The 12,418-nt window shown below is 37.2% G+C and overlaps 2 protein-coding genes across 7 annotated transcripts in view; one reads left to right on the forward strand and one right to left on the reverse strand.

The window, feature by feature from the left end:
* The window catches only part of SPATA17 (spermatogenesis associated 17), a 200,901-nt gene extending 193,736 nt beyond the window's left edge, over positions 1–7,165 (reverse strand). For 2 of the 3 annotated variants that reach the window (XM_045455755.1, XM_045455756.1), the window contains exon 1: positions 6,836–7,165. In XM_045455755.1, the coding sequence (XP_045311711.1) occupies positions 6,836–6,903 (68 nt within the window). In that variant the 5' untranslated portion in view covers positions 6,904–7,165. The remainder of the gene's footprint in view (positions 1–6,835) is intronic. The other variant, XM_045455757.1, reaches the window with a different exon arrangement.
* A 25-nt stretch (positions 7,166–7,190) lies between these two features.
* Positions 7,191–12,418, forward strand: part of GPATCH2 (G-patch domain containing 2) — a 179,183-nt gene continuing 173,955 nt past the window's right edge. For all 4 annotated transcript variants that reach the window (XM_045455750.1, XM_045455751.1, XM_045455752.1 and 1 more), the window contains exon 1: positions 7,191–7,369. In XM_045455750.1, the coding sequence (XP_045311706.1) occupies positions 7,314–7,369 (56 nt within the window). In that variant the 5' untranslated portion in view covers positions 7,191–7,313. The remainder of the gene's footprint in view (positions 7,370–12,418) is intronic.

A 12,418-nucleotide genomic window follows, 5' to 3' on the forward strand; every position in this document is an offset into this window, starting at 1 on the left:
GCTAAGATGGACATCCACATGAAAGGGCAGCCTGGGGTAGGATGTCACAAACTAAGAACAGTGTTCCTATGGAGAGAATGTCTAAGTGTTTAGGTGTCGAGGAAAGGTGAAGAAAGTTTCTACAAGGAAGGGCAGCCAGAACAGAGAATCAAAACCCAAGAATGATGAAAAGAGTACCCAGTTTGATGAACAGGTCCAGCATGGAGAGGTAGAGCCCACAGTACATGAAAAGGGTGTCCATAAAAGAGAGGGCAGTTATGGTGACAGGAGTTTGATTACAGAAAATTGATCAACTTAAGCAATATATTAAGGATAACGAGAGCGCAGTTTCTCAGTGTTTAAAAAAAAAAAAAAAGGAAAGGAAAGGAAAGGAAAGGAAAGGAAAGGAAAGGGAGATAAACTAGAGTGAATCCATGGTGCTAGATTTGAAATGAAATTGTCAACGCAAACTTATGGATTTCAACACACACATGGGTAGGTGGATGAATAAAGTGCAGATGTAAACTGCATGCAAATGCATACATGCACATATTTTCTAACTCTGTCCACTTAAGAAAATCTGAGAGCAGCAACCCAACAGCAGGGCACTCATTAAAAGAAGCAAGGGCTCCTTGAAGAAATAGATGACTCCAGATCCGGGGCAGGAAAAGAAAAAGATGAGCCTGGAACCCATTTTTTCTGTGTCAGAAAGCAAGAAAGCATTGCGATGATCAGGGTACAATGATAAGCTTCTAGTGGCTCCCATTGTGAAAGAGTGGGACAATGGTAGCATAAACATAAGTAATAAAAGTGATGTTAACCCACTGAATAGGAACCAATGAGTCCATAATGATGTGCATAAGTAAATAAATACATTGAAAGTTTGATGACGAATGGAGTACATGCACAGCTTCAAATTACTTGCTTTTAAAAAATACCTACTGGAGGCACCTGAGTGGCTAAGTCATTTAAGCACCCAACTCTTGATTTTGGCTCAGGTCATGATCTCACAGTTCGTGATTCTCTCTCTCCCTCTCTTTCTGCCCCTCCCCAGGTCACAATCTCTCTCTAAAAATAAATAAACATTAAAAACAATATACCTACTACACACAAAGTGGGGTGGGGGAAGAGAACATTATAGTAGAGGGGCCTAGCAGAAATTATCTTGGTCAATGATCCAAATAAAGACTATCACTAATGAAACAAATAAAAATTATGTAGTACCGGGTAGAATATATGAAAAAGATAATGGCATCATTTCTGTGATATTTCTGCCAAAGATACATAACCTGAGTCTAATCAAGAGGAAAAAAAAAAATCAGAATGATCCAAATTGAGTGAAATTTTACAAAATAATTGATCTTCAAAAGTAGTAAGGTTATGAAAATCAAAGAAAGACCGTGAAAATGTTCCATATTAAAGATAACTAAGGAGATAAGACACTTAGGATCCTTTTGCTATAAATAACATTATTCCAACAACTTGCAAAGCTTGAATGGAGTCTGAAGATTAGATGATAGAAATGTATCAATGTTAATTTCTTGATTTTCACAGTGGAATTATAGTTATACAATGTCTTTAAGTGGAAAGAATTTGGGGGACAATGGGCCATCAGCTTGCAACTTACCATCATATGATTTATGAGAAAAAAAATCTGTATTGCATTAGAACTTTTTATAAGTTTCAGATTATTTCAGTAATTTTAAATACCTACATGCATGTATATATGTGTATACATGTATATATGTATATATATGTATATATATATGTATATGTGTGTATATATACACACACAGGAAAGAATGGCATCTCAAAATTGTTTCATTTTATTCAAATAGTTTTACAGTTTAAAATAATTTTGACATTTAAAGTAGACTTAAGATAAAAAAAACTATCATGCATAAAATATTTATATTGATAAAAAGGTTAATTTATTAGGAAAATGTAATAATCCTAAGTGAGTATGCACCTAATAATAGAGCTTCAAAATATGTGAAGCAAAACCTGACAAAACTAAAGGGAGAAAGAGACAAATTCACAGTAAGAGTTAGATATTTCAACATGCCTCTCTGAATAATTGATAAGTCAACTGTATAGGAAATCAACAGCAATATAAAAGACCCTAACAACACTTATTAACCAATTTGATCTAATTAACTTTTATATACTGCTCTACTCAACAATATGTATTTGTAAAGTCTTCAAGTTCACTAATGTTTTATTTGCAGGATTTTAATCTGATGTTAAGTCCATCTGAATTTTTTTGTTTCAGATAATCTGTTTTGTATCTCTAAAGTTTCATCTTCTTCTTATTTCCATTTAACTCATTATGCATATAGTTTCCTTTAAGTCTTTATGCATGTTTTGAAAGCTACTTAAAACACCTTCTATGCTAATTGTATCATCTTTGTATTTCCGGGTCTGTTTCTACTAATTGGCTGTTTTTCCTCCTGGGTGTAGGTCACAGTTTGCTGTATTTTTGTCCTACTACTAATTTAGGAACAGATGCTAGACAATATGAACACTATGCTGTTGAGTTTGAATTTTGTTCAGAAACTACTGCCACGCATAAAGTGGGAGTAACTGTCTAGATAACCTCATTTGTTTCCTTTCACTAAGAGATTACAATCCTACACTGTTGTATCAAAATGTCTAAAAGTAATTTTCCACATATTTTGTTCAGTTTTCTAATTTTTCACGGTGGCAAGGCAAATTTTGTATCAGTTACATCTTCAAGGTCACTTATTTTATATGTTTAATTTTGTGTTTTCAAAAGAAAACTTTTGCCTTAGGATTTTTTTTCCTATTTATTTACTGTTTACTTTATAAATTATAATGAATACCCAATATTTAATATAAAATTGTAAACTACATGGAAAAATATAGAGAAAAAATTAAGATACCATTCCAACCTTCCCTATCTTCCAATTCTCAAAATCTAATCACTGTTAACAGTTTTTTATCTATGATTTCAGCTCCTATGTCTCTCTGTATGCATAAACATTTCATACAAAATGTATTATATGTTTTCTGTGAGCTGTTTTTTTAAACTTAATTTGTCTCTGAATTTTTTATGTCATTAGGCATAAAATTTTTCACTTTCATTTATTGTTTTAAAAATTGTACTTACTTATTTTAAGAGAGATGGAGAAAGCACAAGCAGGGGAGGGGGAGAGAGAGAATCCCAAGCAGGCTCCACACTGTCAGTGCAGAGCCCCAGGTGGGGCTTGAACTCACCATGAAGCAATGAGATCGTGACCTGAGCTGAAACCAAGAGTCCACCACTTAACAGACTGAGCCACCCAGGAAGCCCTAAAATTTTTCACTTTTAAAGTGCTACGTGGGGCGCCTGGATGGCTCAGTCGGTTGAGCGTCCGACTTCGGCTCAGGTCATGATCTCATGGTCCGTGAGTTCGAGCCCTGCGTCGGGCTCTGTGCTGACAGCTCAGAGCCTGGAGCCTGCATCGGATTCTGTGTCTCCCTCTCTCTCTGCCCCTCCCCCGTTCATGCTCTGTCTCTGTCTCAAAAATAAATAAACATTAAAATAAATAAATAAATAAATAAATAAATAAATAAGTAAACTGCTACATAATATTCCATCATGTGTATATGCCTTAATTTATTTAGCCAGATTAGTTACAAATATATACAAGTTACTTTCAGGGTTTGGTTTTTTTTTCCCCCCTGTTAGAAATAATGCTTTAGGGGCACCTGGGTGGCTCAGTCTGTTAAGTGTCCCACTCTTGATTTTGGCTCAGGTTATGATGATCTCTACAAAGTCGTGAGATCAAGCCCTGCATAAGGCTCCACACTGGGCATGGAGCCTGCTTGAGATTCTCTCTCTCCTTCTCCCTCTGCCCCTTTCCCGTTCATTCTCTCTCTCTCAAAAAAAAAAAAAAAAAAAAAAAACACAACTTTTTAAAAAGAAGTAATGCTTTAATGAATGCTTTACAGATAACCCTGTACTTAAAACACTTTTGTGTACAAATTGTGTACACAAGGTATTTCTACAAGGTCAATAGATAAAGTAACATGTATTTTGATGCTCTTATAGATTGAATTGTTTTTATAGTTTCAAATTACAATTGCTCATTGCTATTACATAAAAAGGCCATTGATTTTTGTGTATTGTGTCCTACAACCTTGCTAAATTCACTTATTTCTGGATGTTTTTGTAGGTAACTTAGTTTTCTATGCACAGGATCATGTTGTCAGTGAACAAAGCCAATTTTGCTTCTTCCTTTGCAATTTTTACAACTTTAATTTATCTTGCAATACATAAAACTGGTAAGGAAAGTGTGGAATGTTCAGTAAAGGCTTTGAGACAATTTCTATACTAAAAGTTAAGTCCCTATCTCACCTGATACAAACACACAAACACAATTGCAGGGTGAAGAAACACGTAATAAAACTTTTAAAATATTGTCAGTAAACACAGAGAATTTTCTTATAACCACGGGTTGAGAAAGACCATTCCAATGAAGGCAAAATCCCCAGAGCCAAAATAATAGATTGACAACTTTGGCTACATAAAACTTAAAAAATTGAAAGATAGCCTGGTAGGCAGCACTGCGAACCTTAAACATATGCCACTGTCTTTGAGACTGGGTGATGGGAGAGACTGTGGGGAGTTCCGAGGTCACTAAAAAGACTGGCCTCTGGAGTAATTATTATTATCACATAGGCTGGCAGAGTGGGGAAAAACTGATATTAGAAGCTGGATATAGAATGACCTGCATTACTGTATTAATGAGATTATTCACAACACTACTGTCTGTGATCACTTACAAGGTGGAAAATGTACTAATGAATTTTTGAAATGCACAAGGAGTTGTGTAGGAAGCAAACTCAAAGTGCCTATTGGATTCTTTTAACTGCATGGAATTAGGGGTATCCCATAAATCTCAGGAACAGCGTTCGTCTAGATTTAACTATAAATACAAGTACAGTTATTCCTTATTGTTTCTATTACTTCTTTTGCTCCTCTTCCCCTATCTTGAGATCTTTGCTCTAATTTAATCTTCACTTGATTTCAGAGAGTACTTTCTTGAGTACATTTCCTCCAATAGGCTATATGGATGACATAACCCTGAGTCTTTATATATCTGAAAACGTCTTTCTTTCATCAAAAAAAAAAAAAAAGAATGAATAAGAGCTTTGATGGGTTTAGGTTTTTTAGATATTGCCTTGAATAATCAATAATTATTGTCCTTTTTTTCTCTTAGAAGTCCCTGTGTTGCTTATGAACCAATCAGTGCTTCTTTCTTCGTTGGCAAATAACTTTTTCTTGTCTGTCTAGATTAGGAGCTTGTAAAATTGTTTCTGTATCCTTGAAATTTTGCCAGATAACATCTAAGAAGTGTGTCTTTAAATAAAAAAATCCTGTCTCATACTCAGAGCCCTCTCCATTCAAAGCCATATTCTTTCTCCAGTTTAGGAAAGTTTTCTTCTACTACTTCTTTATTAGTCATTTATCTTCTTCCCACTCCCACTCCCAAGTTCTGCAGTGACTATCATTCACATACTAAATCCCCTGGATATGTCCTCCATGTTGCTCTCCTAAAACATTTACCTCTCACTAGTGACTTTTCTATTTTAAATTCATTTACTATATTTGTAACTAGAAACGTTTATTTTTTTAAAAATTCATTCCAGTAACTTTTTTCCTCTAATTTTATTTCTGTAAAAGTTCTCATTATACCTGTATGAAAGTTTACACCTATGCAAACCATTAATTCTAAATCTACAGTAGCCACCTGTTTTGGTCTCTTGGCTTAATCTCCTCCCATCAAACCAACATCACTTTGAATAGCTTGTGAATTTTTTCTATATGAATCTCATTTTCCTTCCCTCATGCAAAGTGGGAATAGATACATAATTTGTTAAGGATGTGTAAGAAATAGACCCATACCTAGTTCCTTTTCCACAAAGCCCCCCCCCCCCACACACACACACATTTTTTTTTTTTTTTTTTTTGCACAATGGGGCCTCACAGGAACTCCTCTGAGAATGCAGATTCTCTGGCCATAACGGAGACCCACTGAATCAGAATCTATATTCTAACATCATCCTCAAGTGATTCTAATGTACACTACAGTTTACAAAGCGCTGATCTAACCAATAACACATGGGAAATGGCAATCATTGCTTAAGGAAACTGCCAGTTACCTTTTTTCACATATTGATATTTTATACGGCCTTTGTGCCCAAAGCTACAAACACTCTGTTGTTGTTGTTGTTTTAACTAGGCGAACATTGGAATTTTGATTCTTTCATGATCTTTAGAGATTTCTCTCTATACTGAAAATATTAATAGTAATAATAAATGAAAGGGAAGGAATGCCAGCCTATTCTCATCACAGCCAGAATGGTTTAGATACTGTCACTTCGGGAAGACAAATGAGCCATGGAACAGTTGAGTTCAATGACATCTGTGAAACCATGGAGGCTCAAATCCCCAGGCAAACGGGAGACACAACGGAGATCCCCCAGCTAGAGTGCCTGGGCGACCCCAGTCAGGGCACTAAAACTTCAACAGGGAGGGCATGGGTTTCACCAAACTGTGGAGTGATGATGTCCCAGAAGAATACTTTATTCTGCAATTTTATCTATAGTGGGCAGTTTCCTAAGCCATCTCAAGCTAATAACTATGTCCTCCCTTTACCCCCATCTATAATTCCTCTGTACGGTAACACTACTTTTAAACTTGTGGTTAAGTTTGCGGCCAACAAACGAAGCGGGGACAAGTGCTTGGTATTTACTGATTCAGGGACTTTGTTAATAGGAAACTCTTGCCGAGGAACGCCTGGCGAGGGCGAAGCCAGCCCTCTGAGCTGCACCCCAGTCGACGCCTTACCTGTTCCTGAAGTAGTACTGGTGTGCCAGGAACGTCGACCGAGCCTGGAGCCGAGCTAACGTGGCCATAGCCTCCCGGCTTCTGCCGGAGCACCGGTGTTACTATTGGTCTCCATGGCAACCGGGCTAAACCATAAAGCTAGTCCCGAGGGTACAACTTTTCGACCACTCCACTTCTATTTGCCACCCTGCTTCAGTTTGCAGAATACTAGAAAGACATTTAAGAAATTTTTCGTAGGAAAAGGTTCCAGGGACTTGCCTCTATCTTTTCTGTGAGTTAAAAAGGAGGAGATTACAGGCGACGATGGCGGTGCGGGGAGGAGAGGTAATGGTTGCTCCGGGCATCCGGTTTCCGCCTCCCGTCTGCTTCCGGAAGCTCAGCTCAAAATGCTGAACTGCTTCTGGAAGTCGCTGGTGCTGTGGTAGTTGGAGTCTGTTCTCGGGCCTGAGCCTCGAGGCCAGGCTCCTGGGTGTCGTTAATGTTCGGGGCCGCCGGGCGCCAACCGATCGGAGCTCCAGCCGCCGGGAACAGCTGGTGAGGCTGGCTGCCCTGGGGATGGGAGATCAGGAGAGGGCGTGATGGCCTGAGGCCGCCGGACCTGGAATGGAAGGGGGAGGGAGTTGGGGATGGATGATCTGAAGACACTTAGGCCTTGATCTCACTCGTGCCTGGGCTGGAAGCGATTTGAGGAAGGCGTTGAGGTGTGTGCTAAAGATGTGTGCAGGAGTACGGTAAATGCTTGCTGATTGCCCAACCCTCTACGATATTTGGGGAGTAAAGCTGTCTATACTCCAAGAGCAATTCATTTCGTCCCTGATTGTTGACAAGGCTAGGGACAGAAGAAGCTAACTTAATATAGATCTTATCCCCTCACGTTCCTTTTTAATTGTACTAGATTGCAGCAGGTGTCTTGGGGGATCAAATCCCAGAAATCTAGAGTTCTGGAAGCTTAGTACTAGAAGGCACCCCACTCACCCCTCTCTTTTCTGGAGTGGGAGTGGCCTACCTGTTTCTGCCCCTTGAACGGTCCAATTTAGTTCAAATGAGATGTGTATGAGTGTTCCCTAAGAACATATAAATGCCAGGATTTTAGGTTTGGGGTTTGACCAGGGCTACGGTACCCCCATCACCAGTGCCACTTTGAAATAATATATTGCTTTGATTTTTCAAAGTGCTTTCACAAATTCATGCACTTTATCTTTATGACAGCTCTGATAGGAGATTATCACGGGCACAGAATTCCTAAGTGAGTTATCCAAATTTGTCATGGACATTTTAGTCCTGGACCTAGAAGCTGGGTTTTGGGTTTCTAATTGAAAGCTCTGCAATGCCAGGCCTATTTTTCCCCAAGCATACGTCGGACAAGCAGTGAAACAAGTTTCCCACTGACAATTTCAAGCATAAAGTATTGAAAAATGGGTGACCTGTGGCCGGAAAACGTCCATTCTTAGATTCTGCAATGAATGAGACCATGAGGCACGCTAGTAGTCTGTGATCTCAAAGAATTCCTGTGTCCCTTATCGGAGAAAAGTTAAAAGAATATCTTGCTTGAAATGTTTTGAATGAGATTAGATCGTTCTGTAGTTCATTTTATAATGGTTATACTTTTAAATTCTGACATTTTCCAGTGAGAAAGCTGGGAGTACTTTCTTAAATGAGCCATATATATATATTTTTTTAATGGTGTGTGTCATTAGCATAACATAAAACACTTGTTACATGTTTATTATTTTTAGTTCTGACAGTTGTGTATACTGTGTAATCACCACACAAAACAAGATATAGGACATTTCCATTACCCCAGAATTCCCTCCCCAGGCATCTAATAGGTACCTGTCTTAATGTTTCACCATTCAATACCTTGTTAAGGGAACCAAACAAAATGTGCTTTATAAGTTGGTCTGCCCTTGTTGCAGCGATACTGATTTGTAGGACAGAGGACTATTTAATAAAAAAAGTATGACTCTTCCAACTCCTTCCTCTCCCTTTCACCTTCTCACCAACTCATAGTTAGGTACCTCCGTATAATACAGAGAAACCCTCCTTCAGTTCTCTTAAAATGCTTATCTTCTTTTCAATTGTCGGTGTAGAATTCATTTTTTTCTTATGGCCCAGAGGATAACATAGTGCTTAGCACTTAATCATTGTTTCTTAATGAAACTCGGAAAAATCACGCCTGATTGGCCAGAATGAACACTTTCCAGCTAACTGGAACCTTGATTTTCTAGTTTATCTGCTCAACCATTCCCTTATTGGAAAGTTCTCAATGGAATTTTCTTTTTCATTCATTGATCAGACATTTACCATACTATGCACGTAAGTTTGCTCTCCGTAAGGAAGCCCCAGTGCCGCTGGGGTTGCTACTATTGGTTGATTCCTTGGTGCGGAGTTTTATGTACATATATCTCATGTAAATCTTTTGAGGTGGGTGCTGTCGTTTTTTTTTTTTTTTTGCATTTTAGAAATGGCAAAACAGGAGCAAATACAGCTTAAGTAACTTGCCCACGTACCATGTTTGCAGTGTGATGCTGGTATACCTAGAACAATTCTTCACCATCCTCTTATACGTCGTATTTGTCTGAATAAGATATAATATCACGGGAATATCTAAATGGGAAAGACTATGCCCGGATAGGTTAGCCAGCCTGAATTCCTGTTGTATATACCTCCCATCTTGACTTCAACTTTTTCTCCAATGTCGAGATTAGATTTTTCAAGTTTTAGGCCCCAAAGGGGTAAATAGATGATTTATCTACCCCTTTAACAATTTGTTTGAAAAATAGAACTGAGATTATATTTTGTAATTTACTGCTACAGAAGACAAGTTGTATACAATTAAATAATAAAAATCCTCAGGAAATGAATATATCTTTTGTGCAAATTGTTCTTGTAAGTGGTTTATATTATATTTTTATAAAATCGTTATACCTGAGAGTTTCTATCTCCTTTTCCTGACTCCTCATCCACACACAATTTTGAAATTAGGGGCCAAAAAGCATAAGTATTGTGGCACTTATAATGTTAACCTGCCTTTTAAAATTTGATTCATTTAATGGATAAACCACATTTATAATTTAGATACACTTTTATTACATTTTACCTTATTAGTGATTTATATTTAAAGTGAATTTCTGGTTTTTAAAATTTTAAAGGTTGAACTAACACGTTTTACAATTAAGTCCTTGATAATGCAAATATTGAATTACTGATATATTGAGCCATACTGTTTGTTTCAATGTGTGTGGTTTGCTTTTTTTTTTAAGTTCTTAAAAATATAAACTATGTTTATTCTAGATCATTTCCTTTTTTCTGTAGTTTCTTTCTTATTATTTGGATTTTCTTTGGGTCCAAGAAATGGCAGAGTGGAAAATGTGCATTTTTTAAATAACTGCCTTTCTTTTTTTTTTTTTTTTTTTTTTGTCTTTTATCTTGAGGTCAATTCTATACTGTCAGGTTTGTTTGAGTCAGGTTTCTATTTCGACAATGAGGGATCAAAGCAATGGCCAGTGTGATTTTGGCCAAGTAACCCATTAATATTAGTTTAGCTCTTTAGCATTTTTATTTATGGCAAGCTGGAAACCTTTAAAACATCTTTGATAATTTGTCCTTTACCACCACATTTGCTCTGCTAGAAAGGTAGCCAGAAAGTTAAGAGTATCTGGCTTGTTAATGTGGCAGAAACTTTGAAATCAGGGTTGTCTAAATTTTTAGTGAAGCCATATTTTTCCTTTTTTTTTTATTCAGTCATTCATTGGTTTGTTCACCCAACAGATCTCTTTTTAAAAATTATTTATGGGGCGCCTGGGTGGCTCAGTCGGTTGAGCGTCCGACTTCAGCTCAGGTCACGATCTCGCGGTCCGTGAGTTCGAGCCCCGCGTCGGGCTCTGGGCTGATGGCTCATAGCCTGGAGCCTGCTTCCGATTCTGTGTCTCCCTCTCTCTCTGCCCCTCCCCCGTTCATGCTCTGTCTCTCTCTGTCTCAAAAATAAATAAACATAAAAAAAATTTTACAAAAAAAATTATTTATTTATTTATTTATTTATTTATTTATTGAGAGAGACCTAGAGAGAGACAGAGTGTGAGTGAGGGAGGGGCAGAGAGAGAAGGAGACACAGAATCCTAAGCAGGCTCCAGGCAATCCTAAGCAGGCTCCAGGCTCCAAGCTGTCAGTAAAGAGCCTGACGCAGGGCTTGCACCCACACAGTGTGAGATCATGACCTGAGCCGAAGTCAGCTGGTTAACTAACTGAACCATCCAGGTGCCCCCCAACAGATCTTTTTTAAACACCTGTTGCATGTCAAGCATTATGCTAGGTACTTGTAATTAATATTCAGTTGTCTTCATTCTTATTCTAAGAATTCAGAATATATTATATACTCAATAAATATTGAATAGTTAGTTACCATGTTTGAGCAATGAATGAGACTCCTCTCGTCCGTATTAGAAACTTGCCTAGATGTGCTCTAATATATGCATGTTGACAAGAATTGGAATGAATTATTTTTTAGACTCTGAATTATTTTTGTTTGTTTTAGACTTTGACTTTATGTCATTTACACAACTTCTTATTCAACAATTTGTGTTTCAAAAGTGATTAGAGCGTAAAGTTTTGAATGACTCTTGAAGTTAAATGAAGTTAAAAACAGAAGAACCTTCAAATTTAAATAGCAAATGAGCTTGCCTTATTAACTCACTATTTGGAAAGTAGAAAAAGACTTTTTTCTAAAGCCATGAATGATTTTTTTAAAATAAGTTAATTTTTAATTTTTGGCCTAACTGCTAGGGTTTGGAGGAAAGAAAGCTTTCTGCCTGTTCCTGTGGTAACAAAAGTGACAAAATAGCAGGTTCCAGCAGCACTTCCAGTCAAGTTCAAGTCCGTGGAACCTTTGCTTCCATTGGCAATGAACTTTTCTGTTTGGTAGAGAACCTGTGGCTCCTAACTTGGTGGAATGACTTTCTTTAATCTATTTTTTCTTGTATCTATGTATTATTAAGTTAGGAGTCAGTCAGAAATGCAGCATTAATTTTTAGTTTGTTTTTTTTTTAATATTCATGAAAATCTTTAAAGAGTGCATGAATGTCTTGAAATGATATGCAAGATTTTTGCTAATGTCTGTTATTCCCCCCTCTTCCCATGAGTCAGAGTGGTTCAAGAACTCAGAAAGGGTAAGGTCTGTGCTTTCATTTTGATATCCTCAGGATTCATAAGGTGGTTATACCTTAAAAGCAGAATGATTTGATATTTCAGTGACCACCTCATTCATGTACAGAGGTTGTTAAAAGATGAAATAACTACTCTCACATAAGTATTCACTCTCATCCCACAGAATCCCTTCAAGGTAGAAAATATACCATTTTTATGATGAATAAACAGTCTGAAAATAAGTAATTTGTTTAGGGTCCTATAGCTAAGGAATAGAGTCAAATTTAGCTTCCACATTCATAGATTTGACTAAAGCTTGTGTTCTCTAGTTTCCTCCCAGCCTTTTCACCTACCTAGAGAATTCTGGTCCATGTTCATTGCCTAATATTAATGTAAAGTTATAATTAATTACTTACACGTTTCATAATAAGTTCCCCTAAC

This window comes from Leopardus geoffroyi, chromosome C3 (assembly GCF_018350155.1).
Source record: "Leopardus geoffroyi isolate Oge1 chromosome C3, O.geoffroyi_Oge1_pat1.0, whole genome shotgun sequence".
In the NCBI taxonomy this organism is placed as follows: Eukaryota; Metazoa; Chordata; class Mammalia; order Carnivora; family Felidae; genus Leopardus; species Leopardus geoffroyi.